General features: G+C 41.1%; 2 protein-coding genes across 5 annotated transcripts in view; both read right to left on the reverse strand.

The window, feature by feature from the left end:
* The window catches only part of Slc5a3 (solute carrier family 5 member 3), a 31,802-nt gene extending 12,813 nt beyond the window's left edge, over positions 1 to 18,989 (reverse strand). Inside the window, exon 1 of one of the 3 annotated variants that reach the window (XM_074072739.1) lies at positions 18,949 to 18,989. The gene's annotated coding sequence lies outside the window, so the exon portion shown is untranslated. Of the gene's footprint in view, positions 1 to 17,658; positions 18,062 to 18,442; positions 18,582 to 18,948 lie in introns of those variants that run through there. The other 2 variants (XM_020162765.2, XM_074072740.1) reach the window with 2 other exon arrangements.
* Mrps6 (mitochondrial ribosomal protein S6) overlaps positions 1 to 19,051 on the reverse strand; it is a 64,264-nt gene extending 45,213 nt beyond the window's left edge. The window contains exon 1 of one of the 2 annotated variants that reach the window (XM_074072742.1): positions 18,953 to 19,051. In XM_074072742.1, coding sequence (XP_073928843.1) covers positions 18,953 to 18,994 — 42 coding nt within the window. In that variant the 5' untranslated portion in view covers positions 18,995 to 19,051. Of the gene's footprint in view, positions 1 to 18,442; positions 18,582 to 18,952 lie in introns of those variants that run through there. The other variant, XM_020162777.2, reaches the window with a different exon arrangement.
* Positions 19,052 to 24,265: the final 5,214 nt, after the last annotated feature.

The following is a 24,265-nucleotide window of genomic DNA, read 5'->3' on the forward strand; positions in this document are numbered from 1 at the left end:
GTCATATTTATTACCACCTTCCTCATTCCCCCAAACCTTCAAGTTTTTAAGGAAATACTTTGAAATTATTTAAGAACCACTAAATTTTTAGTAAGAGCGAAGATGACTAATAAAAGTTAACTTAGTTTAAAAGGGTACCTTTAAATTTTTAAATTTTTTTTTTTGAAGGATAGTCCTCAATTACAATCGGAAGTGTTAGCAATCCTGCCTTTGACAGAGCTCTCCCTGCTACCCAAGAGCCAAGTACACCCTAGTCAGTTGTTCCCTACATAGGTAAGCCTGGTTCCAAGCAGGTGAAGAGAATTTCTTTGAGGTAAGCTTTTCTCAATACCAGGGGCTCCACATGAGTTTCCCAAAGGGTGAGAAAACACCCAGTCTCTGTCTCGAAGAAGGCCAGGTTGGGTTTGTGTCTATGGCCGCTGCAGCAGCTTATCTGTTCAGAGACAAAGCACTAAGAAGCAAAACAAGCATTTCCTTCTGCTATCACTAGAAAGCAGTGCTAGTATCAATAACATTGTTTCTCATTGTCAAGTATGATTTATGTAAGGCAGATATCTAAGCCATATTCTGCTCCCTGCTGAAATTCCCATGCAAGGCCTGACCCCTAACTTCCTTAGATGTTCTACCCACAGGGGAGGTGGTGGGGGTGGCCCATCACTAGCTCAAAACTCAACTTTCTGCCTCCGCTTTTCTCAATGGCACTGGACACCACACCCACCTGTGGGTAGGTTTTAGACTTTTCCAACTTAATAAAATATATCCAGAGACCAGTATCTACTAAAGACTGTAAAAGAAAAAAGAAAACCAAAAATGGGTCAATTTGCTTTGCAGAAAGACTTTAACAACAACAACAAAAAAAAACCCACTACAATACAATGCAACTAAATTTCACACTCTAGTCATGAGATTGTCAAAGCCTTGAATTCCAGCATTCATTTCACACTCCTTCAAAATGGTTCCAAATAAAATAGGCAATGTAAGTTTTGTACAGTTTCTTCTTTTAAAGGTGTAAGCATTCTTTAACAGAAATACCATAAACACTGTCCAGCGTTCCTTTATTTTACAGAAGAACACACAAGAAAAAAAATCTTTTCTTCATCTAACATGAAGCTTTTTAAAGTGTATTTTTATAAGTATATTTCCATTCTTCACAGTTCAGGTGGATTGGCTCCTTGGTAATTTATTTTAAAAACTTGTTTCTACAATAAGAACAGTATTTGTAGAATAAAGATATTGTTCCCCAATGGTAATGAGCAGACTTAGTCAAACTTCAAACACAAAGGTGTTTGGAAATGGATTCCCCCAAAAGAAAGAACTTCCTTCTCAGAAAGTAATGTGATTTTTTGTTTGTTTGTTTGTTTGTTAGGCAGAACTGGGGTTTGAACTTGGGGTCTCACGTTCACTTAGGCAGGCCAGCTACCACCACTTGAGCCAGCCTATCCAGCCCTTTGTTGGCAATGTTTAATATTAGGTCTCACAAACTATTTGCACCATGATCTTCCTTATCTCTACCTTCTGAGTAGCTGGGATACAGATGAACCACTGGCACTCAGCCTCAGAAAGTAATGTTTTAATGGAATTTTGCACAGAATTACAATGCAATTGACACTATGTAATTGAATGAATTAAATTACAAATGAAGAATCCAAAGAAAAGTATACATAAATACCTGTGTTTGACCAACTAGAAAGAGGAAAAAAAAATTTAAATCAGATGTTAAACTCCTTCAGGTGACATAAGACATGTTTACTAAAATAAGATTGATTATAATGACCAAATCTCCCTTCTAACAGCCAGGGTGACCTATTATTTATCTACCAAACCTGGAAATCATTCTGGAACAATCCATAAAATCCAAGTTGTGTGTATCTAAAAAGAAATGTCACCTGTAATAAGAATCAAACAGGAAACAAGGAAAATGATCCCTGGACTCAGTGCTCATGTCATAATAAATTCAACAATATATGTGGTCTAACAAAGAGTGGAAATATGGTGACCCTAAAAGTGACCAAATGTCTTCAGCACACACACTCAAGCGACAATCTGCATGGGTAGGCTCGATGAGCCCAGCTCCTACACTGATCCAAATATTCATACACCATCTAATAATTTAAGGGTTTAGAACAGAGACCTCTGAAAACCTAAGTGCCCAAATTATAATCGACTTTGTGTGACCTACCAAAAACCAAGAAAAAGCACAGACATGTCCAAGGCTTGTTCCCCCCCACCTCCTCTCTCCCACAGAGCAAAAGACAAAAGCACTCACTCACTACAGCCAGATTCCCATGATTCTGTAAGGGAAGAAGGTAAAGGTTACCACAGAGATGCAAGTGGTACATTTGGTTCACCAGAGAGCAGTCACTCTAAAGAGCTGGTTTCTAAGCTGTTACTTCCTAACTGCAAGATCTTAAGCAAACAACTTATCTCTAGAAATCTCAACTGTCTCACCTGTAAAATTCAACCACTACCTAGTTCCTAATAACTGAATAAGGACTAACATACAGAGAGATCCTAATATTGTTCAGTATAGCAGGCTCAATAAATGTCAGTTTATTCTCCACAACCTGAATGAATTGGAAGTGATGACATCAGTCCTTTCAAATTAAAGGTCAACTGTGTGCCAGGTATATGAGGATCTTCACAAATGGTATTTATATACATAAAAGAACTTAAGTAATGTACTCAATATGCAGATCTCTCAAATATTTTAAAGAGGCTCCTACTTACATCACTTCAGAATAAAATACAAAAAAACCCTAAAAACAAAATTTATATAAATTCTTACAGACTTTACAAACACATTTTCACTTTTGTCATCGTGGGTCACAGTCCACTAACGGAAATTAATGACACTTGATGCTAATCATTAAGTTCGCGAATACAATTGTTCTCAACCCTTGTTACTTTAAAAAGGTGGAGCACAGATGTGATATGGCTTACCAGGGACACTTGAAAGCAAAAATGAGTTTTCCTAATACAACTGATATAAACTCCAGCCAATTTTAAATGACAAGTGGCACTAAACACAATACTAAAGGTTAACTGTACAGCAATCCCTAAACATTCAAGGTGTTTACCTTTAAATCTCTGACAAAACATTTTTAATACACCTACAACTTTGACTATTCAGGTTTTTAAAAGTACATTAGGCACAGGAAACTATGACTGGTCTCAAATGATATTCCAATAGTACTGAGTTTACGTAAGTTCCTCATGTACCACATGTACCATGACTGGTGGAAGGAAAGGCAGAGCACTCAGTAATTTCAGCTCCCTCCCATAATACCATCACAGCCGGAACAGCTCTACTTTTCACAAGGGGGAAAAAGGTGGACTGTTTTCTATATAACCATTTCTTCAAATAAAATCTTACTCACCTAGAAAAGTTAAGTTTAAAAATCACATTTATCATTTTATCCACATGCATCCCCTCAAAATATATTCGTTTTAACCTTCTTATCAATATTAAGGATGGTTCATAACTGATTTTTTTTTTAAGATGTCTCAGAAATAAGACCTTTCGGGAATGGGGAGAAAAATCCATGAAACTACCACTGGTTTTAACTTGTATGTGGATACTAGATGATGTGTAAGTAGAAAATTCCAACAACCTATTTTCTTAAGAAATGAACATATGAACTAAAAGAGTAACCTCAATGATGAAACATTTATGTAACTCTTAGTGGGAAGAATTCAAGATGTTCAGCACTATCTGCTTATAAAAGACTATCAAAGATAAGTGAGTTATAAGATTAAAAAAGCAAATCTGACCTTACTGAACTAAGACATCTGATGTCTAGTGCTTTGTGCATTACTTGAATACTCACAGCAATTATAAGGACAATTATTGGCCATTTTACCTATCACAAAACTGAAACTAAAGAGGTAATTTGCCCCAGAATATAGTTGCATTTGCATCAGGATTTGCACTCACATCTGTCTGAACATCTGTCTGCCCTTAATTATAATGCAATACCACCTTCAAAAAGAGGAAACTATTTTATCTTTTTTTAAAATAAATTTTTATTGGGAAATATTTATTACACACGGGGGTTTGTAGTGACAATTCCCATTAGACCTATATTGTACATTATTTACATTGTCCCCATCGTCTCTCCCCCTCAGCCCCCTCCCAAGCAATTGCAAGGTTATTTAGTTCTGTTTCATATAGGTATATGAAGTCCATAAACCATATACCATCACCTTAATCTCCTTCCTTCACCCTCCCCCTCCCAATAATAGCCCCACCCCTGCACCCACTGTGCCTATTTTTCAGTACTGGTTTTCATTAATATTTAAGTTGATGTTCAAAGGGGTGTCTCAGTGTATGCCCACTGTGGATGTGCTTTACTTTGCTCTCCCTTACCCCTTTACCTCCCTTCCCCCATTTTTCAACAGTTTCAATACATCCTTATATCCTCTACCTTTACATCTTATGATATGTGATATTACTGATGCTCTAGAGAGGAAACTTTTTTTTGGTGGGGGAGGGGATGAGGACAATACTGAGTCAAGTATTCTATGGCTTGAACCACACCTCCAGCCCTTTTTGCTCTGTTTTGCTCTGGACTTCTAGCCCAGGCCAGCCTGGACTTCAGTCCTTCTATTTTACACTTCCTGTCTTCACTAGGATGATAGGCACACACCACCGCATTCAGTTTTCTGTTGAGATGACAGTCTCACAAACTCTTTTTTACCCAGGCTGATATGAAACCACAATCCTCAGTCTCCCAAGTAGGTAGGATTATATAGGCATGAAACACCAGCACCCAGTAAGAAGGACCTTTCTTTACCAACAGAAGAAACATTAACAACATAAATCAGTAAGACTACTCAATATCATGCATGTGTAAAAGTCTGTGCTTGCAAGCCAGGTATGGTATTCATATTTATAATCCCAACACTTGGGAAGCTAAGGCAGGAGGACCACAAGTTTGAGGCCGGTCTGGGCCTACACATATTACAAATATTAACAAAAAGACTACAAAAGCATCTATGATAAAAATCCAATTGAAGAATTTATGTGTGATCACATGTTAATGGATACATAGCTGGAGAAACTGAGGTTAACAAAAAGAAATCCCAGGCATAGGCAACGGGTAAGTAAACACAGTGCATGGGCACAGTGACGAGTCAGCTAGATTAGGGTGGCAAAGGCCTTTGGCCTTCATTTTCTGTATAAGCATTAATTAGTCCTTCTACCAAAGAATAAAAAATTTATGTCTCAAGGCCTATTCTACACCTGGGACCCAGTTACAAGTCATATGGACCTATCCACACTAATCTTTGCCTGCTAACCTTCTTATCTGTAAGGCATTAGGTTAAAAGAATAAGCTAGGGATCTACAGATATATGTGATCTAGAGATGTGAGCATCACAGTAAAACCAAAGGACCATAATCATTGAGGAAAGCCTTTGTGACTTCTATTTTAGAGTATAATTTGGCCTCATTCCCTAAAACCTGTCAGTCACTCTCACTGTTGCTCAGACCAAACCATCAGTCATCCCTGATTGCTTGCATGCTGTCAACCCACATGCAACTCACCCATTGACAAAGCCTACTGGCTATACTTTTAGAATATATCCACAATCACATCACTTATCACAATCATACCAACTTCTAACACCCTGGTCCAAATTGCCATTCCATTTCATCCTGGCCTGTCCTGGCCTCTTACCTTGTCTCCATGCTACTGTCTTGGGCCTTTGGCCCACTACATACAGAGCATTAACAGAGCAAGCCATTTCCCTCTTCTAATCACTGTACCAAACACCCCTCTGAGCCTAGCTGTTCCCTCTTCAGGCAACATTCTGCACCTCCAGATTTCCACAAGACTGGCTCCCCTCTTCTTTTAGGTCTTTGCTCAAAAAAGTAACTCCTGGACCACCTCAATCTCTCCTAGCCTGCTTTATTTTCCATAAAGCTCTCTAACACTCTACAGACTTTTTATGTTTCCTGTCTTCTCGCTACCAGAATGTCAACACTACAAGGACAGAGAATCTTATCTGTAGGGCTCACGGATGTGGCCTCAGTGTCTAGACACCATCTTGCAAAATGTAGGTGCTCAAATGTTTGATAAATAAATGAATCAAATATCAACAACTAAGCACTTCAAGACTGCTATACTTCTGATATCCTACCCAACTATCACTCACCAAGAGTTTTGGGGTTTTTTAAAGCAACATGAGATGGCAGATTACAAAGGCCAAGAGGCAAGAGAACACCTCACTCCCCATCTTGAGCAGCTCCAATTTGTTGAGTAAAATCCTCAGCAAGCCATGACGCAGTAAAAACCTGTATCTGGAGCCATCATCTTCCCCATCCCTCCTCAAGAGGGGCCCACTTCCCTTCATTGTACTAACTCCATATTGGGATGTGTTCCAGACTTTACTGCTGCTTTCCCTGTGCATGTGTTTCTTGTCAGATGGCTGTTTCCACAGTCTAAAGGACAAGCAGGTACGGGCATGCAGCACTTACCTGCAGCTCACTCCACACAAGCTGCAAATCATGAGGAACTCAGTTACTTATTATTATTATTTTGGTATTGGGGATGGAACCCCAATACCACATGCTAGGGAAATGTTTGGAGTTTCATTAAACTTTCCTTAAATGAGTATTTACCAACACCATGCCAAGCACCATTTTACACCGTGTGTAGGCGCTCCTCTAATCCTCACAAAAATTGCAAGAGGCAGGCATAACAGTGCCTGATTTACATACAGATAAGAAAATTGAGGGGTTGGGATGTACCTCAATGAGAACTTGCCTAGCAAGCATGAGGCCCTAGGTTCAATACCTGGTACCATCAAAAGCAAAAAAATATTGAGGACATGTTAGAGGATCACTGATGGACAGGAACATTTCCTCTGGAGTAGAAATGAAAAATATATTCTTTTACAACCCTTTTCAGAAGATATATAGAAAAAATGGAAATAAACATGAATCAGGAAAAATGTACGTAACTGATTCAAAAAGGAATGACACAATGAGAAAAATCACCATTAACAAGCCCTACAGCCAGGCACTGTGGTTCACACCTGAAATCCTAACTATTACAGAGGCAGAAATCAGGAGGATCATGGTTCAAAGCCAGACCCAGGGAAATAAGTTTTCAAGAACTTATCTTGAAAAAAACCCATCACCAAAAAGAGCTGGCAGAGTGACTCCTAGCAAGCATGGGGCCCAGAGTTCAAAATGCAGTGATGAAAAAAAAAAAAAAAAAAACACCTAGGGCAACTGATACGGGATTCTAAAACCCTTAGGTGAAAGTTTATTGAAGAACTTAAATGGATGGGTATCTACAAAATTGATCTTATCTCTACAGGTAGTCATGTATGCCTTTAGATATGATGCTATCCCCAAAATCACTTAAGTACTCTTGAAAACAAAACCTGAACTTAATCAAATTTCTACCTATCACTGTACAGAAAACGCCTGAAATAGAACACATAAATACCAAGTCCAAAAAGTAAGGAAGGAAAGCTACTGCAAAATTAGAACTTAAAAGACCACCAAGTAAATGTAACCTGTGGATCTTGTTTGAATTTAAATTCAAATAAACACCTGTAGAGACAACTCATGGAATGTGATTATGGATACAAGATGTTAAGGAATTGAGGTTAGGTGTGATAAAGGTGCTGTGACTGTATCTTTGAGCTACACAGTAAATATTTATAGGAAAATGGTATACCTGTGTCTACTTTAAAGCACTGTAGCAATAACTGATTCAGAATCACCAACAGATGCTAAATCCAGTGGATGATTGTTGGACAACAAAATATTCAGTTTCAAATTTGTTACTCTATTGAACACTTATTACAAAAGAAAAAAAGTACTTTTACAATGGAGCACTCTGGTGGCTGTCATCTAAACCAAATGACTACTTGATATCTCCAACAGCAGACAAACACACATGCCTCCCATTGTGATGCACTGACATCTCTATGGATATTCCTGCTGAAAGTGTTTAACCTGTCTCTAATCATGAAAAAGCAACTACAGACAAATCCTAAGTGAGGGGCTCTGTAAATGTGGGCCTGGACTCTTCAAAGTGCCACCGTCATTCAAGGGAAAGGCTTTAGAACTGTTCAAGGAGACAAAACAACTAAATGCATGATCCTGGATTTAATATAATATTTTTAAAAACTAAAAGATATATGAGAATAACAGTATAAATTTCAATATAAACTGATTACTTTATAAATTGAGTATTTTGTAGTACTATTTTATCAATGCCAATTCTGTGTGTAAAGGTTGTGTTGTGATTTGGAAGAAGGCCCATATTCCTAAGAAAAGTAGGTCTGTAACTCTCAAATGTTGCATCTGAAAAACATGATAAAATACAGTGGATTCTAACAATTAGTGACCTAGGCAAAACGTATACAAGTACTAAATGAACTGCTCTTGTAATAGCTTGAAATTGTAAGAAGAAAATATATACTCCAAAAGGGGGAAGGAGATATGGATAATTAAGACTGGTAAAATACTGTTCAACCTATTGGAGCTGAATGATGGGTATGTCACGGAGACTCTAAATTAAACTATTTACATTCATGTATGCCTGGAGTCTTAATTCACACTTTGTAAGAACGTGAAAATATGCACCTTGAGGCAACATCCATCAAGATAGAGTACTAATGTCCTATGGAGGGAAAAAACATTAAACAATATGCCCTGTCAATTCTTTCAAAGAGCCTTAAAAAAAAAAAGTCTGCTGAACTGAATCCATGTTAATGTAACTACCTCAAGAACATGTTCTATTCTTCTACCTCAGTTAATGAATATGGCTCACTCTTACTTTAGTTTCTGCCTTGCCTGAGCACCCAAACTAAAATGGAAATTGCTCAAATCGTCTCCTTATCCCATGCTTTGACTTTCTTCAACTCTTTTTGGCAGTACTGGAGTTTGAACTTAAGGTCTCATTCTACCACTTGAGCCACTCCTCCAGCTGTTTTTTGGGTTGGGTATTTTTCAAAATAAGGTCTCTCAAACTATTTGACCAGGTTGGCTTTGAACCGCAATCCTCCTGATCTCTCCCTTCTGAATAGCTAGGATTACAGACGTGAGCCATCGATGCCAGCTTCAAAGCACCATGAACACTGGAACTCTATGTTTTCACCACTATATTCCGCGAACACATGGTGGCGTGGGCACCCAGAAGACACCCAAGAGATGTGAAACATATCCTTCAGTTCAATGGGACTTTAACTGAACAAGTATAGGGTATACTTTTTTACAGATGCAGTAATCAAAGGCACAACTTCTAACTTGAAATTGCCTTAGTATCCTGGTTTGGTCACTGACTGAGCTTTGTGACCCCAGATACCTTCCTGCTTCAATTTTTGCATTTGTAAAATATAAAATGCTCTAACCCTCAGGATGCTGAGGATTCAAGACAGAGAAAAGCATGTATGTTAATTACGTATTTACACAAGCAGCCCTCTCTCCCACCCTGCCCCCACATTAAGGTTAAGTGCTGCTACCATGTTTCTATCCTTAACAACCATAAGGTTTAAAGAAGTCAAACATCCAACCAAGTCAACCTTGTGGTTCTCCTTCATGTTTTTCCTGCTCTCATCCTACCTGGTTCCAATTTTACATTCCTAGAAAAACTGTTTCTAGAATAGATACTGAATACTTTCTCCTTACTTTCCATGTGACTGAGGCAGAAAATATAATCACAAGCCCTTTTCCTGGTAGACCAGATTCTAACTCTCCCAGAAAGCCACGTTGTAAACAAATTTTCAAACTGGATGTTTCCTCAGACAATTTTGGCTAGAAAATTTAGAAATGCTGTAATTTTCCCCAAGGTGTGGAGAATATAAAATTTTTCAAGAAGGAAGTAAAAAATAGGACCACAGACACTTGAAAGGACTGATAGTACACCTATCCTATAACATACCTGGTAAACAGCATGCCCTCAAACTTAACTTTTAACAGAAACTCACCTTATAAATGAATCAAAATCATCACTGAGTACATGTTTTATATTAAGAATTTACATACAAGGTCATCTGAACAAAGAAGAAGACAACAGACACTGGCAATGTGAACCGATTCTCCACTTTTCTACAGAAACAAGAACTCAGGGAGCCTCTTCCCACTTGAAATTCCAGTGCAGCACTACTTTCCCAATCAGTGTAATGTTCTCAAACTGGACCATATACAGATAGCTGGCTGCCATAGCTACACCTGGGTTTCTTCACCTGACAAAATTAAAGCATTCTATAGCCAGTAGCTGTCAAGGAGAATGTTTTAAGAAGTGAAGTCTGAACAAAAATAAAACCGGAATTCTTGATTCTGAGGCAAAAGCAGCTACATTTATGAATGAAGAGGTTTTGCTAAGTGTATGCTTTCACTTATAATTTCATTTTTAAGCTCTTATATATACCAGCCTCTATTCAGGTACCCCCAAAGTGGCTGTGGTTAAGGATTCCCCTAACTGAGGCCCTGTAATCATTATTAGGGGAAGCAAAATAATCACCTGAACCGTAGGTCAAAAGATAGGCTAAGAACAACCTGGAACTGGAAGTTTTTAATTTGCAATTTGATGCAAGTTATCTGGAGTGGGAGCAAGGTAAAAGACAAAAAAAAAAAAAAAATTAATTGCGATATAACTTGGCTTCTATTCTATAGAAACACGTAACCCAGTCAAAAATAAGTTTATCAACCCCTTATTCTATATTCTTGATTACAAAAACACCTGAATTTTGCTTCCTAGCACTACTACATTCCAAGTATGACTATATGACAGGTAGTATCAACTACTGTGAGCTGTAAAGATACAAGCTGAGCAAAAGACATTTTCTTGACAAAGCAATCTTTGCCCAGAAGCAGTATTCTAAACCCCTAAGAGGTTAATACAATGGGTACAAATCAAATTGTACTAATACATGCTAAAAATAAGCAATCCACTCAGACATTCAAAGAAAAAGTGACTGTGAATACCAATTTCTAACAGCTTACACAGGTGTATCAAACTCCGTGCACTTTAGCCTAAATAGACACAAATACTCCAACAGTCTGAAACAGATTACTATTAGCTTTAAGAACCACGTGCTATTTACTGAGTAGCTATTAGTCCAGTTAGACTAGCTGTTAGACCAGTTAACAAGGTGGGCTTTATCTATATAAATGCTAAGAGATTTAAAATAGGCCATATAAAGTTAATTACCTAAACCAGAAATTACACAATGGAAGCTATATCTGACCTACAGATACATTTCATCTGACCACCATCTTAAAAATCTGATTTCCTGTAAAATTTGGATTTCTTGTGGGGAGTAGGATAGAAAAGAGTTGGTGAAACCAGGCTCACACATAGCACAAAGAAACTGGAGTGGAATGTCAAGTGCCAACATCACTAAATCAAATATTCATTGAGGGAGCAAGAACTGCATTTCAGGTGTGATTCATTCTGGGATTCTGGTAAAATAAACTTACCTACTACTTCCAAGGTCACATTCCCACTTTATCTTCAAAGACCCTCCAATAGTATTACTCCCACTCAACAGATGAGAAACTGAGGGTCCAAAACAATTAAAAACACTAGGAAGCAGGAGCTAGGATCACAAACCAGATCCATCTGCCTCTAACACTCCTTCTGGTCTCCCCATGTCAGTTCTTTGTTTGTTCCACTACAACATAACCAGTGTCTTCATTTGGGATATGTTCTATTCATTTGGGAAAAGAAAAACAAAAAACAGCAGAAGTTTTTATACCCTAACCAATCATATTCGTTTTAAAAAAGAACATACATACATACCATAAATATGTTACTTAAGTTTGTCACATAAATGTACACTCATTTTCCAACCTTAACATGGGGGCCAAAAGTCTTTGGAGAATGGTGTCGATGATTTACACTGTTGCATCAAACTTCAGTCATGAAGTTTCTTGCTGATTGAAGGTCCTTCAGCTTGTTCTAAGTCACATCTACAAACTCATCAGCTACAATTCCCAGCTTCAGTTTCACTGAAATGGAAAGCTTGAAGAGACCCTCCTAAAGCAATCTATACAAAGAACCCTGGACTACTTTTACTCTTCCTATTACTTCAAGCCACATCTCACTCTACAGCAGTTATTGTAGTGACTCACCTTTATCAAGTATTTCCAAAGAATTCACCTTGGTTTTCAGGGGGAAAAAAATTTCCACTAATTTCACTAGCTTGCATGATATTCAAATTATTTTAAAAACAAGGTTACCTGCAATAAAACAGTCTTGGAAATCAATATAACTTCTGGGAAGTATACAACTCACCCCTGTCCAAGGAAAATGAACTGACTTGGAAAGGGACCTACTAGCACAGAAGGTCAGCATGTTATATCATAACAAAGAATTGTTATGAGATCAGAATAATACTCCCCACAAGGCAGCTAAGTGAGCATCCATCATATGCACAAAGCACAGCAGAAGACAGAAATGAAAACTGCAATACAGCAAAGAAGGTAAAATACACTCACCAATTAATTGTTAATACAAAACAGATAGAGAGCTGGTGATGAGGAAAAACACTGTACTCAAAGGAAAGATCATGGTCTATACTCCTAATGGTGTAGGTTCCTTGGTATTTGTTTAAGGAACCAAGTGAGTAAAAGTGAACCTGAATAGGCTTTTCATGGAGGAAATGGGGTAATGTGGAAAGGGAAGGCATTCCAAATAGACAAGCAACATGATACAGGCACCAAAGAACATGAAAAGGAATGGTCTACATAAAGATCTGCAACAGCTTTGTTTACGTGGCATATGAAATGGAAATAAATAAGAGTGGTAAGGTTGAAAAAAGGGTGGCATGATATCAGAGGAAGCCACGGATGCCAAGACTTCATCCTAAATGTCTTTAAGTGTGCCCTAATTTCACAACAGTGTAGACACAATCAACTAGTATGGAAATCAGCCATCACTATTCAATGCCACTTTTTCCTTATTTAAAAATACAACTCAATTTAATTCTTTTAAAGTATCTCAAGAACAAATATTTTTGCACTCTAAGAAGTATATTCAAGGTTATTAGCTATCCCCCCACCCCACGCACTGTATTAGAAGAAACTGCAAGAGTCAGAAAAATGCACAGTTCAACCAAGGCAGAAAAGAGGCTATGTGACACTGAGATTACAGGAAGAGAAAGATTTACTCAGCCCCAGATGACAGAAGATGGAGACGTGATAAACAGAAATGTTAAGCACTAACAGACGCAAGTCTGGGAGTATTCAATTCGTTAAGTCTGCTGTGCCAAGTGGACAGTGAAGAAGCTAAAACAGCACTGAACACAGAGGAAAATACCAGTTACCAGTTTGTTCTGAGATCAGCGTATCATTTATTATGGCCAAAAGTATGGAATATATAGAGGAAGAAAGGAATCAAAGGAGAAAAGTCTTCTTCAGTGAACTGGGAAAAGTTTGATAATAAATTCCAACAGATTTTCACACGATGTATCATCCTCTCTATCCTTCCTTCCACCTTAGTATTAAACCAAACTTGTGTATTCTAGATTTGAGACGAGATCTACCTGTACTACAAACAGCAATAGCACTAGGTGAACATCATTACTTCAGAATTTATTGCTTTTGAACATTTTCTGAAGGTGATTTTATTATCTAAAAGGTGAGAACATTCCTTAGCAATCAGCATACAGATTTAAACTAGATTTTTTAAACCTACACTAAACATCAGAAATCAATGTACAATTCATGAACAATTTTTTTAAATCAGGGCAAAATGTCAATTTCTGAAAAGCAGTCTTCATATATACAAACCACATCTGGTGAGGAAGGACTCCTTACCCCCAAGCCACTCCTTGGACCTTAGCTCTAGCTCAGGGGCAGGAACAGGACTCCTTCTTCAATCACTTGCTGTGACAATAAGCTGTAACCCAAGAAAACTTTAATACCAAATCAAAGTATAAAAATGCCCACAAAGCTATTTCAAGCTGTATACTTTCAAGCAGACAAAGCACAAAGAGAGATCATTATTTTACAAAGTAAACTCAGGGAGGGCCCATTAGAAGGGAGGGGGAAAAACTGACTAGGTTACCTGACAGCTAGATGCTTCCATTCAAATGGAAATTTCCCACCAACTAATAGATATTTTACTATTTCTTAGTTACCAAATGTTGTCAAAGCAAGCCAAGCTACAATGGCATAGGGTTGGTCAGCCCCATACATGAGTTCATTAGCACTCTACACCTCCAAAAGGTATCTAAAATACAAACATTTCTTATTTATTACCTTCAGAATATCCTAATTTGGATACAACTCTAGAACACAGAAAATTTCGGGGGACGTTGTCTAATCAAAAAGGCTTCTGAATAAAGAAAAACAAGATTCTTCAACCCACCATCAGAAACCCTACTGCTTTCTACATCTTAGAAACTGCATTATCACTAATTTTTCTGTATTGAAATATAACCAGGTCATAAGTTTAAAAACTCTACAGTACATTAGATGAGCTGGGGGCGTGGTTCAAATGGTGGAACACCTGCCTATCAAGCACAAAATCCCAGTATCACACACACACAACTACAAACTAATGAGTTACTGTAAAATACAATCTGCTTTTCATTTAATTTAAAAATAAATGAGGCCTGTAATCCCCAGCACTTGGGATGCTGAAGCTGGAGAACTGAGTTTGAAGCCAGCCTAAGCCACAGAGGGAGATTCTACCTTAAAAACAAAAATGGGGGTGGGGGAAATACTGAATATAAAAACAACTTCATCTGTTAATGAAGTTCATTATGTGTTAATGTCTAGTTCTTTATTCCTATTTCAAAAAAAGATACAAGATATTAAGTGTTATTTTATTGTACATTCATTTAGCAATTCAGCTATTTATTATCAAACCATCCTCATGTAAATATTGCTGAGTGATGATAGGATTTCAGGTAAAGTATTTTCCCAGGGCTTTTGCAAATCTAACTATACAACTGTGATCAGCACCTGAACAAATGGAATAAGGCATGACACAGTGTTCCTAAACTAAGTACCCAAAAAATATGGACTGCATTTTATCCTCAAAACTCCTCTTCCACACCCATCCCAGGTGTAAAATATTTGAACAAAGTTTTCTACAGCTTTTTTAGACTCCACAGTATGTGGCTTTATCATCCATGTTTGGGCAGGTCATTTTAACCAAACTGAAATTAAAAACCAATCTCAAAACTCTAAATGCAAAGTGAAATCAAAGGACATCAGCCGTTTCCCAGCGTTATCAGTGTCAGCTCACCCGCAACACACTGCCCCTTTTCTACTGGCTACTTGAAGACTGCCACGGTAGGGTCAATGTAAAGGTGAAAAGTGACTACCACCTCACAGGCCATCCTTTTGTTGTTAGAAAAGATCTTCTTCTTGGGATGCGACTGCCTCAGAATCTGCAACCTTGGTCTTCCCTCTGCAGCTATGTCCTTCCACACTACAGCCTTTGAAAACTGTGTTCTCTAGAAGTGAATCAAACTCTTCTTACTCTGTTTGACATGGGGAAACAGTACTTAACTACGGTCTAAGAGTGGTCCAAGCCACTACTTTTTCAAATGGTTTATCATCACCTTCAAAGCCCTAGCTTCACAACATTCACTAATATGGTGTGTCATATTTCCAGAATTTAACCACACTTTTACCTACTTTTTATGCTAAAGTCAAAGCAGGGAGAATATAGAAATCACAAGTTTTTTATACACACACAAAGTTCAAGCCAAATGGTAGAGTGCTTGCCTAGCATGAACAAGGTTCAATTTTCAGCTGGAAAGGTACAGGGAATAGTCAAGCTAAATGGCAACTGTAAATGCATTTTGTGGGAGGACTGGCATCTATACTCATAAATACATAAACATGGAAGTACAACACTATAATGGAAGTACTCACTGTAGTCAACTCCCAACCACAAACTTAGAAAAAGATGGCATTAGAACTTTCAAGTGACTACACACATTATGTAGTTCAGAAAGTACTTATCCCACGGTAACTTCCAAAGGTGAGTTTGCTACAACAGATATGTGAGTCCCAACATGGTGTCATTAAATTTAAAATCTCTAAGTTCAATTTTAAGGAGTCAGGCTGGAGATCAACTAGGATAAAATAAAATAGGATTTACTTGAGAGTGAGAATAACTCTCACCACCCCACCACCACCCCAAAAAAAAGAAACCAGTAATGCTCTCCAGGCACAAAAACTAACAGGAAAACAGCCCTAGGAGTCTAAGATAAGGTTGGAAAAGCTAAAGTCCTTCAATTCCCTTATTTGCTACAAAGCTTGACTAACATAACTTATTTCCTCAATTCCAAGACACATAAAATGATAAGGGGGAAGAGGGAAGGGAAAATACCATCATATAAAAGGGCCACAAAACTAAAATACAAGTAGTCTTTCCAGAATCTACCAATATGAAAGATACGTGACTTAGAATTGAGGATTTACAAACGCCTTCCTGCAGCAGAAGCACACACTGCCCAGGTTGGAACTGAGGCTTCCCAGAGCCTGTAAAAGCAGGGCAAGCCCACAGTGGCACTTCACAGTTACACAAACCTACTGCTAACTTTTCCATTCATTTTCCCTCCACATATGCATCCTGTTAGAATCCAATTTTCCTAAATTGAAAGCAAAACTGTCTAAAAACTATCATTCTGTTACACATTTACAACCTACTTAAAGAGAAGTTTTTGAACAAAAAAAGTGGGTTTGTTATTGTTTAATCTTAGTTTATTTAGGTCAAGGATCCCTCAACAAGACTCATGCTGTTACAATGTACCTCCTCCCTCTCCCCCTCAGCCCTTCTCCCCACTATCATCTAGGAAATTCTTTCTGAGGGTTTTTTGCAGCCTGCCCTGAGGCAAGGATTTTGACCAAGTTTTTTAGTGAAACTATATTAGACCTATTTAGAGCAAAAACTGTGCTCCATAATCAAAGACTGCGAATCCTGAGTGTTACAGAATATCAAAATAAACACGTAACATACACACACACACATATATATACACAAGCAGAATGACAAAGAAAATACATTTAGGGACCAAGGAGTTGTCGCTAAATACTTGCAACCAAGGAGTTGTGCCAAATCTTCATTTCACAGGTTTATGGAATGAACACTATTATACGTATCTGCGACCTCCAAGACAAGGAAGGTAAGAAGTCACATTTCCCAGCTTCTGCACCTTTGCCTAAAAAGGACAGTTAAAGGGAGGCCCCCCAAAAAAAATCCCACTTGATGAGAAGTGTTCTCTTTTTAATACTTTGGGCTCTGCCTCCCCCCACCATCGTTCTTATCCTTTTTAAGCTGGGCTGAGAAAGAGGGGTATTAAGAGGCGAAAATACAATCTTAACTTCTCCAAATGCAGGGAGAGCAAGATTGGGGACACATGGCATGCCTGACCAACCTCTCCGGACCCGCTCAAGCCGCTCTGGTGTTCTTTCCCGGCTATGTGCAAAGCACACCTAGCGATGCCAGATGCCATGCTCCATGACTGTTACTTGTACAGTAGAGCCTAGACCATGATTCCAGGCTTAAGTTACTCTTAGAAGCTGACAAAAGCTTATTCAAACATAAAATGTGTCCACATCCCCAGCGCTGTAGAAAGCTGTTCCCGAAGTTCAGACGAGGTACAATGCTTATTTTATTATACCTGATTTGGGGGGGGGGGGGGGTACACACCACACTCACTCTACGTTACCGAATTCTCGGAAGAATGGGGGTTTTCGGCGACGACTTGGAGTGCCTGAACCAGGAGACAGAGGACGAAGAGCTGCCTCCGGCCCCTGTCCTCGGCCTCGTCATCACCTGAAGTGAACGGGTGCAGGTTCTCTCACCATCCCTCCAAACCTGAAAGCCCCTACTTCAAGATCAATCAAAAGCAGGCAGTAAAGTATCTTCAGGAGGCGCAAGCAAGGCCACAACTTGGATGAATGAAACTGGGCTAAGGGCACCCGGAGCAGGATTTTCGCTGAAGTCAAAAAAAGAGAAGTCAAAGATTGTTTTTTAACGTGAGAGCGGTTACAAGCGAGTGGGGTAGGTAACTGCACACACACGCTTTGGAGGGTTATTTTATTGAGCGCGGACGTTGCGGGCGGCGGCGGGCGGGCGGGCGAGCAAGCGAGGGGGCCGGCGACGACCTTCAGGAGCGGCGGCCGCACACCGGGGCCGGGCCGGACGCGTGTCCTCGCGCGGACCTGCCACCGGAGTCCCGCGGCCCGGGACCCGAGGGCCGCCCCGCCCCCCTCCCCTGTCTTTCCCCAGGGCCCGCGGCCGCGTACACGCGCAGGCACACCCCCGCCTCCCGCGCGCACACGGCCGGGCCAAACGACCAGCCCACGCGCGCCCCCTCCGCCCGCCCACCCTCCCTGCCGGCCCCCACCGAACCGCGCGGGGAAGACTCCGGTCCCGCCACCCGGATCGGCGGCCTAGCGGCGGCGGGAACACCCGCGCGGGAAGACAGGCTGGGAGGGAAGGTCACTTACCCGCTGCATGGCTTTCAGAATCAAAGCCAGCTCGTAGCGGGGCATGCCCGAACGCCAGGGCGCACGGCTGCAGAGCCTGCCGGGTCCCTAGACACGGAGGGGCGGGGACGCAGGGAACCAGGCAGGGAACCAGGCAGGGAAAGTGCGGGTTACTGGGCCGAGAAGCTCCCAGGCGGCGAAAGCACACTTCAGCCGCGCGAGCCCGGGCTTAAAGACTCTGGCAGCTGCGCAGAGGGAAAGCCACGCCCCCTAACGCGCCACGCCCCCGCGCAGGCGGACGCCACACCCCCTCCCTATCGCGGCGCCCGCGCGCCTCCCACGGCCCTGCTCCCCGCGGCGCTGACCCCGCCGGGATCACCCCACCCCACCCCCCCGGCGCCTGCCGCTGGAATGAGGCGCGCGGACGCGGTCACGGGAGACTCGGCCAGACCGCACACGCACATACACACACCCCCTCGGCCCGCTTTCGCCGCTGTGCGGCCCGCCCCCGCCGCCGCGCCTTCTACCTACGGCTCTCGAACCGGCTGGAACTTTCCATGCCTTCCGTCTCATCCTGGGCCGCGGGCCAGCGTGTGCGCGTGCGCTACGGTGCGGTCTCGGCCTTGCGCGCGCGCCCTTCGCCCGCGACTCCCCGGCGCGAGGGGACTTTTCCCGCGGAAGGTGGGGTCGCGATCGGACCTGGGGCTCTCCTTCTTCCCGCGCCGGCTTCGGCCAGGGGTGCGGCTCATTCCCAGTCTGCAGCCTGCAATCCTGGTGCGGCCACCATGGCCCCTTCCCCACCCCACCCCAGCCCCGCAAAGGGTGGCGGGCTAGGGGCCGCCACGCGCGGTGTCGGGTCCAGCTCCATCCTTCGGTGACTGGTGACCTTGCTCAGGCTGACTTTGCAGAACGGGAAGATGGGATGCCTTTGAGTGAATTGATGTTCCTCAACCGAGAAGAACAGTGCCTGGTCCACACTAAGTGGGGATGGGGCGAAATGGGCATTTGCTGTGTGCGCCTGGCCTGACCAACGTGTTAGTCAAAAGCAGGCTGGTACTTTGAATCTACTACTCTCTGCGCGTATGTTTGTTTGAAGGATGGGTTGTGTTTAGCAGCCGTCTAGGATGGTGAGTTGGGGGAGGCCCACAACCTGGTCCCTCTTGACCCCAGAACCAGGCACAGAGCTCCCCTCTCCCTCCAGCCACTGGTTGTATGAAATGCGCTATTTTCTCTAGCTTCACTCCTTAAAGATTGAGTCCCCTGCATCTACTTGTTTCTGCCCCTTGTTTGTCCCATTGAAAGGGGCTGAAAATGAAATGATTGGTAACTTTCAAGCACTTTAATGATAATTGGTAAAAATTTATTGAGCACTTCCTGTGTATCAGGCACCACACTAAGGCTGTTAGGTACGTATGTGTCTTAAACTCCTCACAACCATTGTGAGATGAGTACTACCCGAAATTAGGTATTAGGAAATACAGACATGGAAAGACTGTAACTAGTCCAAGGTCACATACACAGTAGTGGAAATTTGGATCCAGCCTATTAGAAGGCTGTGCCTGCCAGTTTTAGGCACCATATTACACTACACTTTTGGGCTCCTATAACAGATCAAGACGCTGGTATTATTCCATGGGTTAGCCATGTACTCCATGTAAACCACAAATACAGAGCATCTTTGTCATCCTACCCACAGACCTTCACCTCCTAACTCCATATTCCATATAAGATGAGGATGTTTGCACACACACTTTTTATGATACCTGGATTTTTAATACTTTGTGTTCTTAGACTTGTCTCATGTCCTAAACAAACCAAACACGTAATCCAAATTACCTGTTTTAATAGTAAAACTACGTTCACCTTTGATGTAAAAGACTAGCATACTTAATGCAAGAAACAGAAGGAAATAAGGAATTTTTGGACCATCAGAAGTTGATCAAAGTCCAGGCACCTGTGGGTCACACCTGTATTCCTAGCTACTCAGATCAGAAGGATCGCTGTTCAAGGCCAGCCCTGTAGTTTGCTAGACTCTATCTTGAAAATGCACAAAACAGGGCTGGTGGAGTTGTTCAAGTGGTAGAGCGCCTGTCTTCCAATCATGAAGCCCTGAGTTCAAACCCCAGTACCGCCAAAAAAAGGAAGTTAATTACAGCTTGTCTAAGACGTCCCACTTTAAGTATCCTTCCTGTTGTCAGTTACATGGCCCAGTCTGAGAATGAGGAAAATATGTATGTAGGATTTAGATGCAAGTCAAACACCAAGGCATTACCATGCGCTGACTTCAACTAATTCCCAGGGATGAGTGGGGATTTGGCTTCTTTCTCTATTCCCCACCCCCACTAATTTAGTAAGTGGTGTAAGGAAATTAGACTCAGTGCATAATGCCTCACTAGGGAGTCAGAACCCCTAAGCCCTCCCAAGCGGTTGGCCACCCACAGACTCTTCCATTTCTTACAGGGGAAAGAGGGCAGCCACCCTGACTTTTTTTCTCCTTCAAACTTCAAATGTTTGCTGATGGCTGCTTTCGTTTATTTTTTATTATCATATTACTGTTGTATTGGGGGACATGGTGACATTTACAAAAGTGCTTGCAATGTATCTTCATTAAATTCACCCCCTCTTGATGGCTTCTTTTAAACAAAATTTTTTTCTTAAAGTCATGAGGAATACTGGTCTAAATTTAATGTCCTACAACTAAAACTGCAAATTTAAATTCTCCAAAACAATTTTTTACCTTTATGCTATGTATAGTCAACATATTAATTTATAAAAATGATTACTTCTTAGGGTCTACAAAACATTTAATATGGTGTTTAAGATTTGATTAACTAGAAGTTTTGGTTAATACTCAAGTATTGGGAAGGGGGGCACGGAATAGGAAAGAAGAATAAGAACAGCAGTTGAAATCCAGTCTTATTTTTAAAAAGAGAGAGAGAGAACTTCAGCATATGCCCTGTGTCAGTTTACCATTTTACCTTCTTATTTTCTATTGCTGTATAATGAGACTTGACCTTGAACTTTCCACTGTTAATTCTCAAATTTAGCTGTTTTTGTAGATTATTATTACCAGACCTAACTAGGATCCAGAAGCATTCTAAGTGCTTGGTGTGTATTAACATTCAAGTCTCACCATAAAGATAGGCATTACCTCTCCTCCCATTGTACACACACAAAACAGTGATACTTAATAGATCTTCAGTAACTTTTCCCAAGTCATACAGAACTCCTAACCAACCCCCCCACCCAGCGTTTACTAACCAGTGCAGACTGAGTAACTGAAAGTTTTATTGAGGCCCAACTATATGCCCTGTGCATGTGATCACAAACCCCATTCCCAGCACCCATACAACTTGTCTTCACTAGGATGCCCAACTGTCCCTTTGCACAGGCTTCTTCCTTCTGTCCCTTCTGCCTTCTAACAGCTATATGTCTCTTTTCAGTAGGAAACAAAAAAAAAAAAAAAGCCCTTCTTAACCCTCTCAAGCTGTCATTCTCTTTCCTTCTTCCTACAGCCTCATTTAACCATGACTTCTCCCAGCCTTTGCAGTACAGGGTCACCCACACCGTCACCTCTGGTCTCCCACTCACCCTGCTAGTAGCTTTTTCCCAGGTATCATCTCCAGATCCCTACTGCAATCTTGACAGTCTCTTCTTTGCCATCCACTCTTGGAACTTTCCTTCGCCGTTCTGGCCCCCTTTAATGATTGCTTTTTTCCTTCCTGCCCCTGTCTCCAAAGTAAGAAAGCATCCAAAGAGTTAAGGCAAGACACTCACATAACATGAGTTCCTATCATTCAAGTGCATTGGAATTTGGTTCTGAAGTTTCCCTCCAGGATCCTAGTCTACCATAACAAAAGTACAGATGGGCAGCTGAAAGTATATATGAGTGATCTCCCAGTCTGTAGATAAGGAATCTGATAAAGAAGTAAATTATCTATCCCTAGGCTGACACAACTCAGGAAAAAAACCCTTTGTTTACTAGATTGTTGTCTCTATCCCTGTGCTCTGTGCTTTGATGTCCCTTTGACTGTTGCTAATGGATTAATCCACAGGGTGCCAGATCATCCTGTATTCCAAAACTGAGTTCTGCATATCACTAGGAAGCAGTAAGATAAGCACAAAGGCTGCTCCTGGAGCCTGTGTCTCTAAATACACCCCTCAGAAAGTGAAGACATGTGAAAGTTTTCAGTAAATGGAGAAAAACATCCTGCAGTAGAACTAAGTCATGTTTTAACCTGTGGATCATCACTCTTGCCTGCCTGTCATCTTCCCCCACATGTAAGGGAAGCCTCCATTAGTGTCAAAGGGCATGCCACCTCCTGAATGTCACTTCATTGAGAATTGGCATTATTCTACATCTACCTGCCCCCCAGGACCTGCGCCTGTAAAGCCTGGTGTCTCTGCCTGTGTTTCTCAGTCAATGACCCAGATGGAAATCACAGATTGCAAATTTATTTTAACTATTTTACCAGTGAACTCACTGGACATTCTTAAACCCCCATATGTCCTCTAGCCCACCTTTCCAGACCCTTTTTGGTCATGCCCACTTGCCTTTCATTCTTTTCTTCTTCTCAGTAAGCATGTAGGTACTACTTAGACTAATTTTTACCTGACTCCATTTGCATGTGCTATTGGTTGCCATCCTTGCAGAATGAAACACTGTATGAAACATACATTCTCAGGGAAGGCATTTGGGGAGCCCTTTAAACGTCTTTGAATTTCTATATCATTCTTAAATTTTTGATCAAATAAGGTTTGGGGAAAGAGGGATTCAAATTTGCCCTCCACTTGTAAGAAAAAAGGAAAAGTAAAGGGTCTTTGAAATATAATTTCCCTGATTTTCACCTGTCTCATCCTCCCCTGTTCATAATTAAAAAGTTATTGAATGTTTGTGGGAGATATTCTCCTTATCACTACATCTTTGCTTATTTTTAGCAAAAGAGCCCTAATACATTTTTTTAACTTTATGACTTGAAAAGACAAAATACTTCCTGCATTTCCACTTGCTGAGTTAGTTTGTCTTCTAACACTATTATAAAGTATCCCCTGACAACCTGTCACAGGCCCACAAGGGTTCTCAAAGTTATATCAATAACACTTGGGGTAGGAAAGACCTTTATGTTCTTTCTCCACCACTGCAAAATCCAAAAGAATGCACATAGAAGTATTTTAGATTTAGTAAAAGGAACAAAAGCCACTAGCAGGAAAGGATTGTAGGCAGGTGCAGGGGGGTATGGGGGCATGGGACTCAGATGGCGGGGCTTCCTGGGCCAGGCCTAGACAAAAGCACCCGGGAGAACCGTACAAAATAAATTGTGGGGCAGTTACTCGGGTGCAGCAGCACAGGGGTGCACCTGGCCAGTCCTGCTCCACAAAAAGGGATTTTAAGGCTAGAGGGGAAAAGACCGAAGGAGATGAGGGAGACATCCGAATGCAGAATGCAGACAGCCCCTCCTCGCAGGTTGTTGCAGCAAGCCAAAGAAGGCATCCATCATGGGTGCTGGTGCAGGTTGAAGGAAGGAGTGTTAGAAGACCCAATCTGTAGGATTTGGGGACTGATTCAATGTCAACATCCTTCGGTCATGGGTTTATTCTCAAACATTCTGAACCAGTTTTGGCTCTCACCACATCCACATTTGGTATTTCCTCATCTCCTAATTCATAAGACTTATGTTACAATTCAATTCATTCATTCTTTGGAGTTTTCATCTTCATAAATTGTCATGGCAAGATTATAATCTTTTGATATACTATTTAGGTAGTCTCTCTTCAGGACTTTAATCAAGGCAAGAAACAGGGTAGTCCCACAGCTTGCACTTAGTGCATCACCTAAATGATCCA

This window comes from Castor canadensis, chromosome 5 (assembly GCF_047511655.1).
Source record: "Castor canadensis chromosome 5, mCasCan1.hap1v2, whole genome shotgun sequence".
Taxonomy (NCBI): domain Eukaryota; kingdom Metazoa; phylum Chordata; class Mammalia; order Rodentia; family Castoridae; genus Castor; species Castor canadensis.